This window comes from Nycticebus coucang, chromosome 7 (assembly GCF_027406575.1).
Source record: "Nycticebus coucang isolate mNycCou1 chromosome 7, mNycCou1.pri, whole genome shotgun sequence".
In the NCBI taxonomy this organism is placed as follows: domain Eukaryota; kingdom Metazoa; phylum Chordata; class Mammalia; order Primates; family Lorisidae; genus Nycticebus; species Nycticebus coucang.
In genome coordinates, this window is record NC_069786.1 from 137540873 (window position 1) to 137559294 (window position 18422).

At 51.6% G+C, this 18422-nt stretch overlaps 2 protein-coding genes across 2 annotated transcripts in view; one reads left to right on the plus strand and one right to left on the minus strand.

Annotated features, from left to right (window-relative positions):
- Nucleotides 1-3880: 3880 nt before the first annotated feature.
- On the minus strand, nt 3881-17542 carry LOC128590109 (sterile alpha motif domain-containing protein 1-like). Its single transcript, XM_053597270.1, has 2 exons — nt 16353-17542; nt 3881-4044 (listed from the first exon to the last, which is right to left on the minus strand). The coding sequence occupies exons 1-2, from the start codon at nt 16733-16735 to the stop codon at nt 3966-3968; spliced, it is 462 nt and encodes a 153-aa protein (XP_053453245.1). The 5' UTR covers nt 16736-17542; the 3' UTR covers nt 3881-3965.
- Nucleotides 15806-18422, plus strand: part of ING5 (inhibitor of growth family member 5) — a 31518-nt gene continuing 28901 nt past the window's right edge. The window contains exon 1 of the mRNA XM_053597263.1: nt 15806-16359. Within this exon, the coding sequence (XP_053453238.1) occupies nt 16323-16359 (37 nt within the window). The 5' untranslated portion in view covers nt 15806-16322. The remainder of the gene's footprint in view (nt 16360-18422) is intronic.

Consider the following 18422-nt stretch of genomic DNA (forward strand, 5'->3'; position numbering starts at 1 on the left):
CTCCATTCAAATGCGAAGATGTTCTGGCTAGAGGAGTGTAGTCGGAGGCAGAAGAAGGCATCCTTTAAATCCAGGACAGTGTACCAGATATGGTTTGGAGGGAGAGAGCTTAACAGATTATAAGGGTTAGGCACGGTGGGGTGGATGTCTTGCGCCCGCTTGTTTACTTCTCTTAAGTCCTGCACAGGGCGATAGTCTCCTGTGCCGGGTTTCTTGACGGGTAATAAGGGCGTGTTCCATGGTGACTGGCATTTTACTAGTATGCCCAGCTGTAGGAGACACTGAATGTGAGGCTTAATTCCTTCCCGAGCTTCCTTAGTCATAGGATGTTGGCGCACTGCCACAGGAGTGGAAGTAGCTTTGAGTTCTATGACTATAGGCGGCCTTTCTGCGGCCAGTCCCATTCCAGCAGTTTCGGCCCATGCCCCGGGATATTTTTCTAGCCAGTCATTTACGAGACTAGTCCCTTTCTCCCGCTGCTTTTCAAAGAGTCTATGTTCATCCTCTAAACGCATGGTCAGGGCTGTTACCCTCTTATTTTGGGTTACCTCTGGGCCATCAGGAGTAAAAGTGATTTGGGCTTCCATTTTGGTGAGTAAATCTCTCCCGAGGAGGGGCGCAGGGCACTCAGGGATAATTAAGAACGAGTGGGTTACCCGTCCCACTCCCAGATCTACTGATCTTCGGGTAGTCCATGAGTACTGCTGATGCCCTGTGGCCCCTACAACCCAGGATTTTTTCTTGGAGACGGGTCCTTATGGTTCAAGTAGGACTGAGTGTTGAGCTCCGGTGTCTACAAGGAACTCGACTGGCTTCCCCTCCACCTTAAGTATTACCCTAGGCTCGGGGAGGGGTTCCGAGCCCCATCCCCACTAATCTTCTTCTTCCTCTAAGGCCAGTACTTTCTTGGAGAGTTCTTTCTTTTTTTTTTTTAGGACATTCCCTGGCCCAGTGCCCCTTTTCCTTACAGTAGGCACATTGATCCTTATCTAACGGGATGCGGTTGCTCAGGCTACCTGACTTCTTAGTTCTACCTTGGGTCTGTTCCTGGCTCTTCTCCCCTACTACTGCGGCCAAAATCCGTGTTAAGTTTTTCTCCTGTCTTCGGTCTCTCTTATTTTCCCTTTCTTCTCTCTCTTTCTCCTTTCTCTGCTCTTTTTCTTCCTCAGTTTCTCTTTTATGGTATACTTTCTCAGCTTCCTTAACTAAATCCTGCAAGATATAGTCCTGCAATCCTTCAATTCTCTGCAGCTTTCTTTTAATGTCTACAGCTGACTGCCCTATGAAAGTCATAGCCACGGAAGCCCTCTGTCCTTCAGAGGCAGGGTCAAATGGGGTGTAACGCCTAAAAGCTTCCATTAGACGCTCAAGAAACATGGAGGGGGGTTCCGTGGCCCCCTGTATTACTTCTCTTCCCTTAGCCAAATTAGTGGGGCGTCTTGCCGCCCCATGGAGGCCAGCCACTAGAGCCTGGCGATAGACTGACAGTCGCTCCCTACCTTCTGCCGTGTTGAAATCCCAGTCTGGTCTGGAGAGGGGAAAGGCAGCCTCGATGATGTTGGGGAGCTGGGTAGGACGCCCGTCCGCCCCGAGTACATTCTTCCTAGCTTCTAGTAAAATCCTCTCCCTCTCTTCAGTAGTGAAGAGAGTCTGTATGAGCTGCTGGCAGTCATCCCATGTGGGCTGATGAGAGAACATCAGAGACTCTACCAGCCCAGTCAGGCGTTGGGGGTCTTCTGAAAAAGGGGGGTGATTAATTTTCCAGTTATACAGGTCTGCAGAAGAAAATGGCCAGTACTGGAGGGGCTGGAGAGGAGGTGGTCCCTCATCTGTTGCCACCTGCGGGGGGCCGTATGCCCTCAGGGGTAGGGCAACAGTAGTGTCGGGAGACACTCCTCCCCGGCGGTGACTCCTGGTACCTTGTGCGGGCCCCAGTGAAGGTTCCCCCGGGGGTGCAGAGGGGGCAATCGCCGGATCCGGCGATGCTGGTCCTCCCTGCCCCTCCTACAGGAGCCAAGGCGGGAGGGTATGGGGGAGGAGGGGGTGGAGGGTCAAGGAGAAGATGATCAGTCTGGATTTCCGGGTAGATCTTCTTAGGGGGGTCGGAACTGTCGCCCCCTTTTCTGGGACCGGAAGATTGGACAGTGAGCACCTGAGGATTAGATGGGGGCCTGGATGTGGCAGTCCACGGCCGAACCCAGGGGGGCGGATTCTGCACCAGGTCCTGCCAGACTATAATGTAAGGTTGTTGATCCGGATGGGCTCCCAGTCCTCTCTGAAAAACAATCTCTTTAATAGCAAAAATAAGAGATAAGTCAAAGGTTCCTCCTGAGGGCCAGCCGACGTTAAAAGTAGGCCACTCCGAGGAGCAGAAAGTCTGCCATGGGCCTTTTTTAACCTCTACTGACAGATCACGACCTCTTCTCTTCACTTCAGTCCAATGATCTAGAGTTAAACTCAGAGGGGTTGTCACAGTCTGTCCCATCGTCAGTGGATATGTCAGAAACACAAATAACAGAAATAACAGAAATATTACAGGTACAAGGACCCACCTACCACACTTGGTCCTTCACAAGCCTATAACAGAATCAGACGGGCACGTTTCCCGTAAGTTTTGATCGAACAACCAGACTTGACCAGCGCCCTTACAGCAGGAGACAACCAGGCGTCCCTGGTTCTCCTCAATTCCTGGGGCATCCCCCAGGGTTTCAGCCTGTGGTCCTCCGGGCACGTCTACCGACCACTGTCCGGCCACTCTCACAAGGTGCCGAACGGCTGCGAAATCGAAAGTGCGCACACAAAGTCAAACAAAAGGACTGAAGACATAGACTAGACAGTTTTCGGGGTACCCCTTTCTTACCTCCAAGGTCGACTCTGCAGGTGAGGGGTGGTCGTTATCTCCCGGACAAGCCCCCAAATGAAAGACTTGGGGCAGAACCCCCCACTCTGCCCGGAGCTCTGACCACCCCAATCAACCGCAAGAGACGTCGCTTGATGCAAAAACGCAAGAGGATTTTTATTCCTGCATGCCGGGGCTTGACCCACAACTCTTTTAGAAGCCGAGGAGTCAAGCCCCGCACAGCAGTTTTTACAAGCTTATAAAGGCAAAAACTACAAAGTAGGCGGGAATAGCAGACATGCCAGGAGCTCTAACAATAAAGTAAGAGGGAATAGACACAGCTGGGGCTCTAACCAGATAAGAAGAACTCTGGTTCATTATTCAACTGTCTTAAGACAAGACTAACAGTCAAATATTTGCTTAATAGTAAACATTTGCTGCAGCTCCTGGGGCTATCTCCTGGAACAGTTACAAAAGGTCACATTCCTATGGTAGGGAGTGAGAGGTGGTCACATTCCTAGGTAGGGAGTGAGAAGTGGTCACATTCTCATGGTAATATTTTCTTTCAGTTGTGCTGCCTTGTCCTGCATTAATACCTCCCAGCCAGTCACATATTTGTCAGTTGATAAAAATTCCCTGTTCCTCAGCTGGGCCCCTTTAGCTCAAGCGTCGAAGCTGACAGCAACCTCCAACTTCTGGGCTTAGGCAATTCTCTTGCCTCAGCCTCCCAAGTAGCTGGGACCACAGGCGCCGGCCACAACACCCAGCAATTTTTTGTTCTTGTTGTTGCAGTTTGGCTGGGGGCCGGGTTTGAACCCACCACCCTTGGTATATGGGCAGGCACCCTACCAACTGAGCCACAGGCACTGCCTGAGACTCTGTTTCTTCAAAAAAAAAAAAAAAAATTCCTTGTTCCAGAAAGGTAAAAAAGTCTTGACAACTTCTGGCATCTTGAAAGTACTTGAGGGCCGCACCTGTGGCTCAGTGGGTAAGGCGCCGGCCCCATATACTCGAGGGTGGTGGGTTCAAGTCCAGCCCCGGCCAAACTGCAACAAAAAAAATAGCCAGGTGTTGTGGCAGACGCTTGTTGTCCCAGCTACTGGGGAGGCTGAGGCAAGAGAATCGCCTAAGCCCAGGAGTTGGAGGTTGCTGTGAGCTGTGTGACGCCACGGCACTCTACTGAGGGCGATAAAGTGAGACTGCCTCTACAAAAAAAAAAAAGAAAGTACTTGATAATGAAAGACTTGGGGCAGGACCCCCCACTCTGCCCTGAGCTCTGATGACCCCAATCAACCGCAAGAGACGGCGCTTGATGCAAATAGCAAGAGGATTTTATTCCAGCATGCTGGGGCTTGACTCACAACTCTTTTAGGAGCCGAGGAGTCAAGCCCTGAACAGCAGGTTTTACAAGTTTATAAAGGCAAAAACCATAAAGTAGGGAGGGGCAGCAGACATAGCAGGGGCTTTAGGGAGGGGTAGGAGACATAGCAGGGGCTTTAGGGAGGGGTAGCAGACATAGGGGCTTTTCCAGATAAGAAGAACCCTGGTTCATTACTCATCTGTCTAAAGACAAGATCAGCAGTTAAACATTTGCTTAGCTTTTTTCTTTCAGAACCAGTTACCGGTTATCTGCTTCAGCTCGGGGCTATTTCCTAGGACAGTCACAAAAGGTCACATTCTTATGGTAGGGGGCGAGGGGTGCTGCTACATATCTGGTCACCCCCCCCTTTTTGGATTTGGTAGTACTTTCCTTCAATAATGTTTGCTATTTATTACATTTGGGACATCAAGGCTGCCTGGACAATTTTTACGTGAAGGACAATTTTTAGGACAATTATTTTGTTGTTTTTTATTTTATTTGAGACAGAGTCTGACTATGTTGCTGGCACTACAATGCAGAGGCATCATCGTAGCTCAAAGTATTACCACAATTTTTCTTTTTTGAGACAGAATCTCAAGCTGCTGCCCTTGGTAGAGTGCCATGGCGTCATAGCTCATGGCACCCTCCAACTCTTGGGCTCAAGCAATAATCCTCTTGTTTCAGTTTTTCTATTTTTTTTTTTTTAGTAGACACAGGGTCTCGCTTTTTTACTCAGGCTGGTCTCGAACTAATGAACTCAAGCAATCTACCTGCCTCAGCTGAATTTCTTCTTCAGTAGGTCCTTGGTATTGGGAATTCGAAGAATGAACCCACAGCCACAGATGAGTGGTAAGATAGGATATTATTAGACAGAAAATAATACAGAAGAGGCCAGGTGCGGTGGCTCACACCCTTAATCCCAGCACTCTGGGAGGCTAAGGTGGGTGGATTGCCCTGAGCTCACAGGCTCAAGAACAGCCTGAGCCAGGGTGAGACCTCCTCTCTAAAAATAGCAGGGTGTTGTGGCAGGCGCCTATAGTTCCACCTACTTGGGAGGCTGAAGCAAGAGAAGGCTGAGGCTTGACCCTAAGAGTTTGAGGTTGCTGTGACCTGTGATGCTACTGCACTCTACCCAGGGCGACAGGTTGAGACTGTCTCAACAAAAAAAAAAAAAAGAAGAAGAAAGAAAGAAAGAAGTAAAAAGTACCAGAGCTTCTGGCACAGGGGGAGACCCAAGTTGGAAGTCTCTCGCCTAGGTCCTTTGTCTAGGGGTCTCCATTTTTTTTTTTTTGAGGCAGAGCCTCAAGCTGTCACCCTCGGTAGAGCGCCGCAGCATCATCTCACAGCAACCTCAAACTCCTGGGCTTAAGCGATTCTCCTGCCTCCGCTTCCCAAGCAGCTGGGACCACAGGTGCCTGCCACAACACCTGGCTATTTTTTGGTTGCAGTCGTCATTGTTATTTGGCGGGCCCAGGATTCTAACCTGCCAACTCAGGTGTATGTGGCTGACGTCTTAGCCGCTTGAGCCACAGGCGCCGAGTGTCCATTACATTTTTGCCAGGATTTGGTAGGTGGAAAAACACCTTTTCAAAGTTAATGAATACATTAACAAATGAATGAGTGCAATCCCACCGCTAGGTCAAGGTTATCAGGTCCTTGCAGTTGTAGTCTCAGGGAAGGGATTAGGGTGTGTGCTCCCTTCTCTAGGTGAAACCACCAAAACATTTCTGGCTGCTTTGTTCAGGACCTTGCTAGAGCACAGAGGGTGTGGCCTGGAAAGGGCAGCCTGTTTCTGCCTAGAGATGAGGGTCTGATTTCTGAGCTCACCTGGGCATAGAGGATAGGGGGGAGGGTAGCTCTGTCCAGCCCTGAGTGGGGGAATTCTGTATCAAAGGCAACCTGAGCCTATAGTCCCAGCTGCTCGGGAGGCTGAGGTAAAAGAATCACATAAGCCCAAGAGCTGGAGGCTGCTGTGAGCTGTGTGACGCCACGGCACTCTACCGAGGGCAGTAAAGTGAGACTCTGTCTCTACAAAACAAAAAAAAAAAAAAAGGCAACCTGGGCCGGTGCCTGTGGCTCAAGGAGTAGGGCGCCGGTCCCATATGCCGGAGGTGGTGGGTTCAAACCCAGCCCCAGCCAAAAAAAATCACACACACACACAAAAAAAGGCAACCTGAAAATCATTACCTCATGGTATCCTCCTGCCTCAGTCTCCAGAGTAGCTGTTACTACTGGTGCAAACCACCATGCCCAGATAGTTTTTTTTTTTTTTTTTCTTTTTCGTAGAGACAGAGTCTTACTTTATCACCCTCGGTAGAGTGCCATGGCATCACACAGCTCACAGCAACCTCCAACTCCTGGGCTTAAGCGATTCTCTTGCCTCAGCCTCCCGAGTAGCTGGGACTACAGGCGCCCGCCACAACGCCCAGCTATTTTTTGGTTTGCAGTTCAGCCGGGGCCGGGTTTGAACCTGCCACCCTCGGTATATGGGGCCAGCGCCCTACCGACTGAGCCACAGGCGCCGCCCTTTTTTTTATTTTTTATTTTTTTATTTTTAGAGACAGAGTTTCACTTTATCTCTCTCGGTAGAGTGCTGTAGCATCACAGCTCACAGCAACCTCCAGCTCTTGGGCTTAGGCCATTCTCCTGCTTTAGCATTGCAAGTAGCTGGGACTACAGGCACCCGCCACAACGCCCGGCTATTTTTTGTTGCAGTTTGGCTGGGGCTGGGTTTGAACTGGCCACCCTTGGTATATGGGGCCAGTGCCCTACACATTGAGCCACGGGCACTGCCCGATGATTTTTTTTTTTTTTCATAGAGGTGGGGTCTTACTATATTGCTCAGGCTACTCTCAAACTCTTTGGCTCAAGCCCACCTTGGCCTACCGAAATTCTGAGATTACAGGCTTAGCCACCCTTCCAGACATTTCTTTTTCTTTTCTTTCTTTCTTTCCTTCCTCCCCTCCCCTCCTCTCTTCTCTCCTCTTTGATACAGGATTTCACCACTCGGGGCTAGACAGGGAGCCCCCCATTTTCCTAGGCCCAGGTGAACTCAGAGGTCAGACCCCCATTTCCAGACACAAGCAGACTGCCTTTTTCGGGACACACCGTCTGGGCTATGATAAGATCATGAACAAAGCACCCTAAGATTTTTTGGGGGGCGGGTTCTACCTTGAGCTGGAGCACACACTCTAATCCCTTCTCAGGGACAAAGACTGAAGGACCTGATAACCTTGCCCTAGGGGAGGAGGAACTACATTCATTCATTTGTTAATGCACTCATTAAGTTTGAAAAGATGTTTTTCCATCTATCTACTCCTGGCCAAGTGTAATTCTCTAGACCTAATACCCATAGCTCAGCAGTTCTCAACCGTGGGTCGACCCCTTTTTAATAATGAAAATACATTGAGGCATTAGGAAGGTTGAGAACAAGTGCCCTAGATAAAGAGCCCACATAGAGACTCCCCAGTTACTTCTTTCCCCCTTCCAGGGCTCTGATCCTTTGTACTTCTGTATTCTTTTCTAATTTCTTTTTTTTTTTTTTTTTTTGTAGAGACAGAGTTTCACTTTATTGCCCTCGGTAGAGTGCCGTGGCCTCACACAGCTCACAGCAACCTCCAACTCCTGGGCTTAAGCGATTCTCTTGCCTCAGCCTCCCGAGTAGCTGGGACTACAGGCGCCCGCCACAACGCCCGGGGGCGTTTGGTTGCAGTTTTTTGGTTGCAGTTTGGCCGGGGCCGGGTTTGAACTCGCCACCTCCAGCATATGGGACCGGTGCCCTACTCCTTGAGCCATAGGCGCCGCCCTGTTTTTTTTTTGTTTTTTTTTGTAGAGACAGAGCCTTAACTTTACCGCCCTCGGTAGAGTGCCATGACATCACAGGATTCACAGCAACCTCCAACTCCTAGGCTCAAGCGATTCTCTTGCCTCAGCCTCCTGAGCAGCTGGGACTACAGGTGCCCGCCACAACGCCTGGCTATTTTTTTGTTGCAGTTTGTCTGGAGCTGTGTTTGAACCTGCCACCCTCGGTATATGGGGCCGGCGCCCTGCTCCCTGAGCGACAGGTGCTGCACCAGTTATTTCTGATGTCTAAACCATTAATATCTGGCTTGGCTTTGTGGCTCAAGTGGCTAAGGCGCCAGCCACATACACTGAGCTGGCGAGTTCAAATACAGCCTGGGCCCACCAAACAACAATGACAGTTGGGCGTTGTGGCAGGCACCTGTAGTCCCAGCTACTTGGGAGGCGGAGGCAGGAGAATTGCTTGAGCTCAGGAGCTGGAGATTGCTGTGAGCTGTGATGCCACTGCACTCTACCCAGGGTGACAGCTTGATGCTCTGTCTCAAAAAATAAAATAAAAAATAAACCACTAATAGCTGGCTCAGTGCCCTTAGCTCAGTGAGTAGGGCGCCGGCCACATAACACTGAAGCTGGCAGATTTGAGCCCGGCCCGGGCCTGCTAAACAATGACAACTGCAACCAAAAAATAGCCGGGCATTGTTGTGGGCATCTGTAGTCCCAGCTACCTGGGAGGCTGAGGCAAGAGAATTGCTTAAGCCCAAGAGTTTGAGGTTGCTGGGAGCTGTAAAGCTACAGCACTCTATCCAGGGTGACATAGTGAGACTCTGTCTCAAAATAAATAAATAAATAAAATAAAATAAAACAAAACACTAACATGTAGGTGACGCCCCTAGCTCAGTGGGTAGGGTGCTGGCCACATACACCAAGGCTGGAGGTTTCGAACCTGGCCCGGATCTGTTAAAACAATGACAATTGCGGGTGGCACCTGTGGCTCAGTGAGTAAGGCGCTGGTCCCATATGCTGGAGGTGGCGGGTTCAAACCCAGCCCCGGCCAAAAACCACAAAAAAAAAAAAAAAAAAATGACAATTGCAACAACAACAAAAAAAACCTAAGTGTTGTGGTGGGCACCTTGTAGTCCTAGCTACTCTGGAGGCTGAGGCAAGAGAATCACTTGAGCCCAGGAGTTTGTGGTTGCTATGAGCTGTGATGTCACTGTACTCTACTGAGGGTGACATAGTGAGACTCTATTTCAAAAATTAAAAAAAAACCAAAAAACTATTAACTATATGAGCCAACTTGTCAATTCTCAGCTAGATAACACTTTCTAGCTTAGCAGAAGAAAAGGTAGAAACTACATTTCCCAGAATCTTATCTATGTAGCTCTGTTACGAATCTGCCAATGAGGCTCGTTTCAAACCTGGACCAGGCCCACTAAACAATAATGACAACTACAAAAAAAAAAAAAAAATAGTGTCGTATCCTGGCAGGTGCCCTTATTCTTAGGAGGCAGGAGAAATGTGGAATGTGGTAGACACCTAGTGAGGTATTGAGAACCACATGCTTCAGCACTGTAGCCCAGAAGATTGGTGGGAGCTTTCTATTGTCTGATTGTCACTTGCTCCCTGGTAAGCTACTATGACACAGGGGGCCACACACTCATTTCAGAATAAACCACTTCAAATTATTTTGCAGTTTGGGTTCTTTTTTTTTCTTTTTTAGAGACAGAGTATCACTTTATCGCCCTCTGTAGAGTCCTGTGGCATCACATACCTCATAGCAACCTCCAACTCCTGGGCTTAGGCAACTCTCTTGCCTCAGCCTCCTGAGCAGCTGGGACTACAGGCACCTGTCATAACACCCGGCTATTTTTTGTTGCAGTTTGGCTGGGGCCAGGTTCAAACCCGCCACCCTCGGTATGTGGGGCCAGCACCCTACTCACTGAGCCACAGGCGCCACCCAGGGTTCTTTTTCTTTCTTATTTTTTTTTTTTTACCATCATTTTGTGTGTGTGTTTTTTTTTTTTTTTTTTTTGCTAGGGCTGGGTTTGAACCCGCCACCTCTGGGACCCGGTGCCCTACTCCTTAAGCCACAGGCGCCGCCCCTTTCTTTTTTTTCTTTAGAGACGGGGGTCTCACTATGTTGCCCAGGCTAGAGTGCAGTGGCTAGTCACATGCGAGATCCCACTACTGTTTACGGGAGTTTTGACCTGGTCTGTTTCTCGGTTCTTTTTCTTTTTTTTTTTGTAGAGACAGAGTCTCACTTTTTATGGCCCTCGGTAGAGTGCCGTGGCCTCACACAGCTCACACCAACCTCCAACTCCTGGGCTTAAGCGATTCTCTTGCCTCAGCCTCCCGAGTAGCTGGGACTACAGGCGCCCACCACAATGCCCTGCTATTTTTTGGTTGCAGTTTGGCCAAGGCCGGGTTTGAACCTGTCACCCTCGGTATATGGGGCCGGCGCCTTACTGACTGAGCCACAGGCGCCGCCCCTGGCTCGTTCTTTTTCTTTTTTTTTTTTGTAGAGTCAGAGTTTCACTTTATGGTCCTTGGTAGAGTGCCATGGCACCACACAGCTCACAGCAACCTCCAACTCCTGGGCTTAAGCGATTCTCTTGCCTCAGCCTCCCAAGCGGCTGGGACTGCAAGCACCTGCCACAACACCCGGCTATTTTTTTGTTGCAGTTCGGCCAGGGCCGGGTTTGAACCCGCCACCCTCGGTATATGGGGCCGGCGCCTTACTGACTGAGCCCCAGGTGCTGCCCTCTGGGTTCTTTTTCTTTGACAATACCTAGGGTATGTTTTCCTGAGTGAACCCTATGTGATTCAGTTTTAGGATCTGGAAGAGTGGTTTGCTTTCATTCCTTTTGTCGAATTTATTTATGTAATTATTTATTTATTTATTTTGTGTGTGTGCATGCTGGAGAGCTCATTTATTCCTGAGAGAGATTGATTGATTCCAAAGGGGACCCAAGAGAGGGTTGCCCTGCTTTCATTCTTTTTTTGTTTTTTTTTGAGACAGAGCCTCAAGCTGTTGCCATGGGTACAGTGCTGTGGCATCACAGCTCACAGCAACCCCAAACTCCTGGACTCAAGCGATTCTCTTGCCTCAGCCTCCCAAGCAGCTGGGACCACAGGCGCCCACCACAACCCCCAGCTATTTTTTCATTGCAGCTGTCATTGTTGTTTGGTGGGCCCTGGCTGGATTCGAACCTGTCAGCTCAGGTGTATGTGGCTGGCGCCTTAGCCACTTGAGCCACAGGCACTGAGCCAAATTTTACATTGTTTTTTTTTTTTTTTTTTTTTTTGCTGGGGCTGGGTTTGAACCCACCACCTCTGGTTTTATGGGGCCGGCACCCTACTCCTTGAGCCACAGGCGCTGCCCTTTTTTTTTTTTTTTTTTTACACAGAGCCTCAAGCTGTCACTTTGAGTAGAGTGCTGTGGCATCACAGCTCACAGCAACCTGTAACTCCTGGGCTTAAGCGAGTCTCTTGCCTCACCCTCCCAAGTAGCTGGGACTACAGGCATCCTCCACAACGCTTAGCTATCTTTTTGTTGTAGTTGTCATTGTTGTTTGGTAGGCCCAGGCTGGATTTGAACCCGCCAGCTCTGGTGTATGTGGCTGGTGCCTTAGCCACTGAGCTACAGGTGCCAAGCCTCAATGGAGGTTTATTAAGCGAAACTTAAAAATACAACTGGGAAAAACGTTAACCACAGACAAGATGTGGACATTTTTCTGAGGGGGAAGTCAGAACCTCCAGCAACTAAAGATGTATAGGCAGAAAGGAAGGCCAGGCTTAGCGCCTGAGGCTCAAGTGGCTAAGACGCTAGCCACATACACCAGAGCTGGTGGGTTTGAATCCAGCCTGGGCCTGTCAAACAACAATGACAACTACAACCAAAAAATAACCAGGCATTGTGGCGGGTGCCTGTGGTCCCAGCTACTTGGGAGGCTGAGGCAAGAGAATTGCTTAAGCCCAGGAGTTACAGGTTGCTGTGAGCTGTGATGCTACGGCAGTCTACCCAGGGGTACAGCTTGAGGCTCTGTCTCAAAAAATAAATAAATAAATAAAGGAAGGTGGTGCCTGTGGCTCCTTGGGTAGGGCACTGCCGGCCTCATTTACCAAGGGTGGTGGATTTGAACCCGGCCTCGGCCAAACTGCAACAAAAAAATAGCAAGGTGTTGTGACAGGCGCCTATAGTCCCAGCTACTCAGGAGGCTGAGGCAAGAGAATCACCTAAGCCCAGAAGTTGGAGGTTGCTGTGAGCTGTGACGCTACAGCACTCTACTGAGGGTGATAAAGTGAGACTCTTGTCTCAAAAAAAGACTCTTGTCTCAGAAAAAGAAAGAAAGGAGGAGGCTGCCAATGCAAAATTGTTAACACCCTTATGAGGCCCAGGACATTTTTATTTTACATAAGATAAGGAGAATGTTAAAAGAGAAAAGGGCAGGTGGCACCTGTGGCTCAGTGGGTAGGGTGCCGGCCCCATATACCAAGGGTAGCAGGTTCAACACCCCCGCCAAACTGCAACAAAAAAAATAGCCGGGCGTTGTGGCAGGTGCTTGTGGTCCCAGCTGCTCGGGAGGCTGAGGCAAGAGAATTGCCTAAGCCCAGAGTTGGAGGTTGCTGTGAGCTGAGACTCCAAAGTACTCTACCGAGGGTGATAAACTGAGACTCTATCTCTACAAAAAAAAAAAAAAAAAATAGAGAAAAGGGGCTCTGCACCTGTATGTAGCGCCAGCCACATACACCGTGACTGACAGGTTTAAATCTGGCCTGGGCTGCTAATCAAGAATGACAACTGCAGCAAAAAGACAGCCAGGAGTTGCAGCAGGCACCTGTACTCCCAGCTACTTGGGAGGCGGAGGCAAGAGAATTGCTTAAGCCCAAGAGTTTGAGGTTGCTGTGAGCTGTGATGTTACAGTACTCTCCTGAGGGCGACATAGTGAGACTCTGTCTCTAAACAAATAAATAAATAAGAAAGGGCAGCCGGGGACGGCGCCTATGGCTCAGTTGGTAGGGCGCCGGCCCCATATACCGAGGGTGGTGGGTTCAAACCCGGCCCCGGCCAAACAACCGAAAAATAGCCGGGCATTGTGGCGGGCGGTTGTAGTCCCAGCTACTCGGGAGGCTGAGGCAAGAGAATCGCTTAAGCCCAGGAGTCGGAGGTTGCTGTGAGCTGTGTGAGGCCACGGCACTCTACCAAGGGCGATAAAGTGAGACTCTGTCTCTACAAAAAAAAAAAAAAAAAGAAAGGGCAGCCGGGCATGGAGTCTCATGCTGCAATCCTAACACTCTGGGGAACCGATGTGGGTAGAATGCTTTAAGCTCTCAAGTTCAGAAACCAGCCTGAGCAAGAACTAAAAATAGAAAAACTGAGGCAAGAGGATCCTTGCTTGGAAGTATGAGTTGAGCCCAAAGGTTGGAGATTGTTGTGAGCTATGATGATGCCACCGTACTCTACCCAGGGTCACAGCTTGGACTCTGTCTCAAAAAAAAAAAAAAAAAAAAGGCTTGGCGATGGTAGCTCAAGCTGCTAAGGCGCCAGCCACATACACCTGAGCTGGCGGGTTCGAATCCATCTCGGGCCTGCCAAACAACAATGATGGCTGCAACCAAAAAATATCCGGGCATTGTGGTGGGCACCTATAGTCCCAGCTACTTGGGAGGTGGAGGCAGGAGAATCGCTTGAGCCTAGGAGGTGGAAGTTGCCGTGAGCTGTGATGCCCCAGCACTCTACCCAGGGTGACAGCTTGAGGCTCTGTCTCAATAAAGAAAAGAAAAGAAAAAGAAAAAGAAAAAAAAAGGGAATAAGGAAACCTCAGTAGTGTAGATGTAACCCCCCAAAACCTGGTGGGTGGGAGCACATCTGATCCTGTCTCCTCTCCAGTTCTGTTACCTGTAAAAACAAACTTGTGAAAGAATGTTGGAGCCTGGGCGGTGCCTGTGGCTCAGTGAGCAGGGCGCTGGCCCCATATACCGAGGGTGGCGGGTTCAAACCCAGCCCCGGCCAAACTGCAACCAAAAAATAGCCGGGCGTTGTGGCAGGCGCCTGTAGTCCCAGCTACTCGGGAGGCTGAGGCAGGAGAATCGCCTAAGCCAGGAGTTGGAGGTTGCTGTGAGCTGTGTGATGCCACGGCACTCTACCAAGGGCAATAAAGTGAAACTCTGTCTCTACAAAAAAAAAAAAAAAAAAAAAAAGAATGTTGGAGCCTAAAAGAAAATAAAAACAAACAAACAAAACAAACAAACAAAAAAGTGTTGGAGCTTTAAACAGTGAGTTTGGGGTGGTTAGAGAAAGAATTGGAAGACACATCACTAACAAACACAGTGTCACAAACCAGACTAGGACCGGCAACTATCTTTTGTGAAAAGTGAGCCAGAAAAAAGAAATATTTATTTTTTTGTAGAGACAGAGTCTCACTTTATGGCCCTCGATAGAGAGCTGTGGTAGAGTGCTGTGGTATCACAGCTCACAGCAACCTCCAACTCCTGGGCTTAGGCGATTCTCTTGCCTCAGCCTCCGGAGTATCTGGGACTACAGGTGCCCCCCACAACGCCCGGCTATTTTTTATTATTATTATTATTATTTTTTGTAGAGACAGAGTCTCACTTTATGGCCCTCGGTAGAGTGCCGTGGCGTGACACAGCTCACAGCACCCTCCAAATCCTTGGGCTTACGCGATTCTCTTGTCTCAGCCTCCCGAGTAGCTGGGACTACAGGCGCCCGCCACAACGCCCGGCTATTTTTTTTTTTTTTTGTAGAGACAGAGTCTCACTTTATGGCCCTCGGTAGAGTGCTCACACAGCTCACAGCAACCTCCAAGTCCTGGGCTTAAGCGATTCTCTTGCCTCAGCCGCCACCCTCGGTATATGGGGCCGGCCCACCTGGCTATTTTTTTGTTGCAGTTTGGCTGGGGCTGGGTTTGAACCCCCCACCCTCAGCATATGGGGCCGGCGCCCTACCCACTGAGCACAGGCACCGCCCACAATCACTTTATTTTTTTTTTTTTGGTTTTTGGCTGGGGCTGGGTTTGAACCCGCCACCCCCGGCATATGGGACCGGCGCCCTACTCCTTAAGCCACAGGCACCACCCTCACAATCACTTTTTTTTAAGACAGAGTCGCACTATGTTTCCCTCACAGCAACCTCCAACTCTTGGGCTTAAGCCATTCTCTTGCCTCAGCCTCCCAAGTAGCTGGGACCGGAGGCACCCGCCACAACACCCGGCTATTTTTTTTTTTTTTTTGGTTGCAGCCGTCATTGTTGCTTGGCAGCCTGAGCTGGATTGGAACCCCCCAGCTCATGTGTATGTGGCTGGCGCCTTGGCCGCGTGAGGCACAGGCGCAGAACCACGCCTGGCTATTTTCTGTTGCAGTTGTCATTGTTGTTTTAACAGGCCCGGTCGGGTTCGAAACCGCAGCCTTGGTGTATGTGGCTGGCTTCCTAACCACTGTACTATGGGCGCTGAGCCACTTTTTTAACATTTTGGAGATTCGAGTCCTCTCGCTTCAGTCTCCTGGAGTGCTGGGTTTACAGGCGTAAACCACCGCGCCCAGCCACAAAAAAATCCCACTAGGTGAATATATGTATTGTATTTGCGTCCAGTTTTTTTCTTTGTGTCTTAGTGTACTTTTGTGCATCATTTTACTTCTGATATTGCTACACGGGCACCCGTCGTGAAGAGTCCCGGAGTGGGTGTCCCCTTCTTGAGACAGAGACAACAAAGAGAAGTCAGCGTCCCTCTCTGAGGCAGGCACGCGATGCTGCGGGCATTCGAGGGGTCACCGAGGGCCAAAGCCCGGTTAAGACGCCACTGGGATCGGGAAAGGCGCTGTGCTCGGCAGGCTGCAGGGGAGGATCCCAGCTCCTAGCTGGAGGGGCGGCGGCTCGGACTAGAGGGTGCTACGAGACGTGCGGACAGGGCTGCCAACACGTGTGTGGTGAAGGCGCGGCAGCCAAGGCCACGTGTCAGCGCAGGGACGACCCAGTGACCACAAGGCCGCGGACAGGTGCAGCCGGAGACGACCATCTGGGTGCCCTGGGATTGCGTTCCGGCAGGCCGAGCCTGCTTCTTCTCTGCCTCCGGCCGCCCGCGGCCAGCCCGGAGCCCAGCCCTGCCCAGCCCTGCCAGTCCCTCCGCAGCTCCACACTGTTGAGTCGCCGGCCGGAAGCCTGGGGGCGTGACGAACGCCGCCCCACCCTCAGGCCACAGGCCAATGGGTATGCGCGGCTCATGAATAGTGAGCACGCCGGCGCCCCCGCCCGTATCCCGTAGCACCGCCCGCCCGCGCAGACCCCGAGCGCGGCCGCGGACGAAGATGGCGACCGCCATGTACTTGGAGCATTACCTGGACAGTAAGCGCCCTGCAGCCCCGCGCCTGCCGCCCGCGCGCGGCCCTCCTCGCCGCAGCCCGACGCGCTCTAGGCACCGCGCGCGAATCCCCGGGGCTGGTGAAGGCGGCGGGCGCGGCCAGGGTGGCGGCGGCGCGCGGCTGGGCGGGGCTGGGACGCCAGGGAGCGCGGGCGCGGGCGCGGGGGGGTGGGCTCGGGGTCCTGCGGCCTCGGCCGCGCCAATTCCAGGTGCGTCACGGCGGGGCGGGGCCGGGAGGGCGCGGGGCGGGACGGTCGCATACGGCCCCGCCCCCAGCGCCGCGTCCTTTCCCCACCCCCCTCCGGCTCCTGGCCGCGCAGGTGGTGGAGTCCGCACCTGCGGGGGTGGGGCCTGGGCCATGTGCCTCTGTACTGGTGCCCGGGAACCGCTCTCCGCGCGGTCTGTGATTTTTGAAGAGGCGGGGGTGCTAGGGCGCAGCTTTTCTCTGCGGGTGCTCCCACTTCAGAGGGCTTCTGTGTGGCAGCTCCCCACTTGGGCTCCCATCGCCCTGTTGACAGGTAGCAGCAGCTTGGGTCCTCCCGAGAATTGAGTGGATGGTTATCACCTGGTCTTCACAGATGAGGAAATGGGGCTCACAGCGGCTTGAGTAGCTTCTGGAGGTCATCTGCTTGTACAGTGGCAGAGCCCACGTGTTGTGGGAGTGCCAGGGGGTTGCCAGGGTCGCATAGGTTGTGTCTGGGCTGGGGGGGTTCTGGAGTGCTCTTGTGGGGCCTCTTCACTGGGGATGCCATGGTCTCTCGGGCCTGGCAGCGCCAACCTGCCAAGGTGGCAGAGACTGCTGAGTGAGCCAAGTGCTCAGAGCTGGGCACCCTGCACTCCGCACGTGGTGGGCCTGTGGGGATCCAGTTCTGTCTATTTGCTCTGCTCTCTTGGTAGGGCCTGAGTGTAGGGGGTTCACTGGTGGGAGAACTGAAATGGGAAGCACACCAGAGGGAGGCCCTTTGCTCTCCCCAGGGCCTGCGGCAGACCTCCAGGGGAGGGCTAGTGGGGTCCTTTCTCTCTCTCTCTCTCTCTCTCTTTTTTTTTTTGGAGACAGAGTCTCACTTTATGGCCCTCGGTTGAGTGCTGTGGTATCACACAGTTCACAGCAACCTCCAGGTCCTGGGCTTAAGTGATTCTCTTGCCTTAGCCTTCGAAGTAGCTGGGAGTACATGTGGCCGCCACAACACCCAGCTATTTTTTTTTTTTTGTAGAGACAGAGTCTCACCTTGTCACCCTTGGTAGAGTGCCATGGCGTCACACAACTCACAGCAACCTCCAACTCCAGGGCCCAGGCGATTCTCCTGCCTCAGCCTCCTGAGTAGCTGGGACCACAGGCGCCTGCCACAACGCCCGGCTATTTTTTTGTTGCAGTTTGGCGGGGGCCGGGTTTGAACCTGCCACCCTCGGTTTATGGGTCTGGCACCCTACTCACTGAGCCACAGGCGCCGCCCCCAACACCCAGCTATTTTTTTGTTGCAAATTGGCCAGGGCCGAGTTTGAACCTGCCACCCTCGGTATATGGGGCTGGTGCCTTACCAACTGAGCCACAGGCACCGCCCAATGCCTGGCTATTTTTTTTTTTTTTTTTGTAGAGACAGAGTCTCACTGTACCGCCCTCGAGTAGAGTGCCGTGGCCTCACACAGCTCACAGCAACCTCCAACTCCTGGGCTTAAGCGATTCTCTTGCCTCAGCCTCCCAAGTAGCTGGGACTACAGGCGCCCGGCTATTTTTTGGTTGCAGTTCGGCGGCGCTGGGTTTGAACCCGCCACCCTCGGTATATGGGGCCGGCGCCCTACCGACTGAGCCACAGGCGCCACCCAGATGCCTGGCTATTTTTAAAGAGGTCTTAGTCTGGCTCAGGTTGGTCTTGAACCCATGAGCTCAGGCAATCAACCCGCCTCAGCCTCCCAAATGCTAGGATTACAGGAGTGAGTCACCTCGCCCAGCCACTAAAAAGAGATTCTTTTTTTTTTTTCTTTGAGACAGAGTCTCACTATGTTGCCTTTGCCCTTGGTAGAGTGCCCTGGTGTCACAGTTCACAGC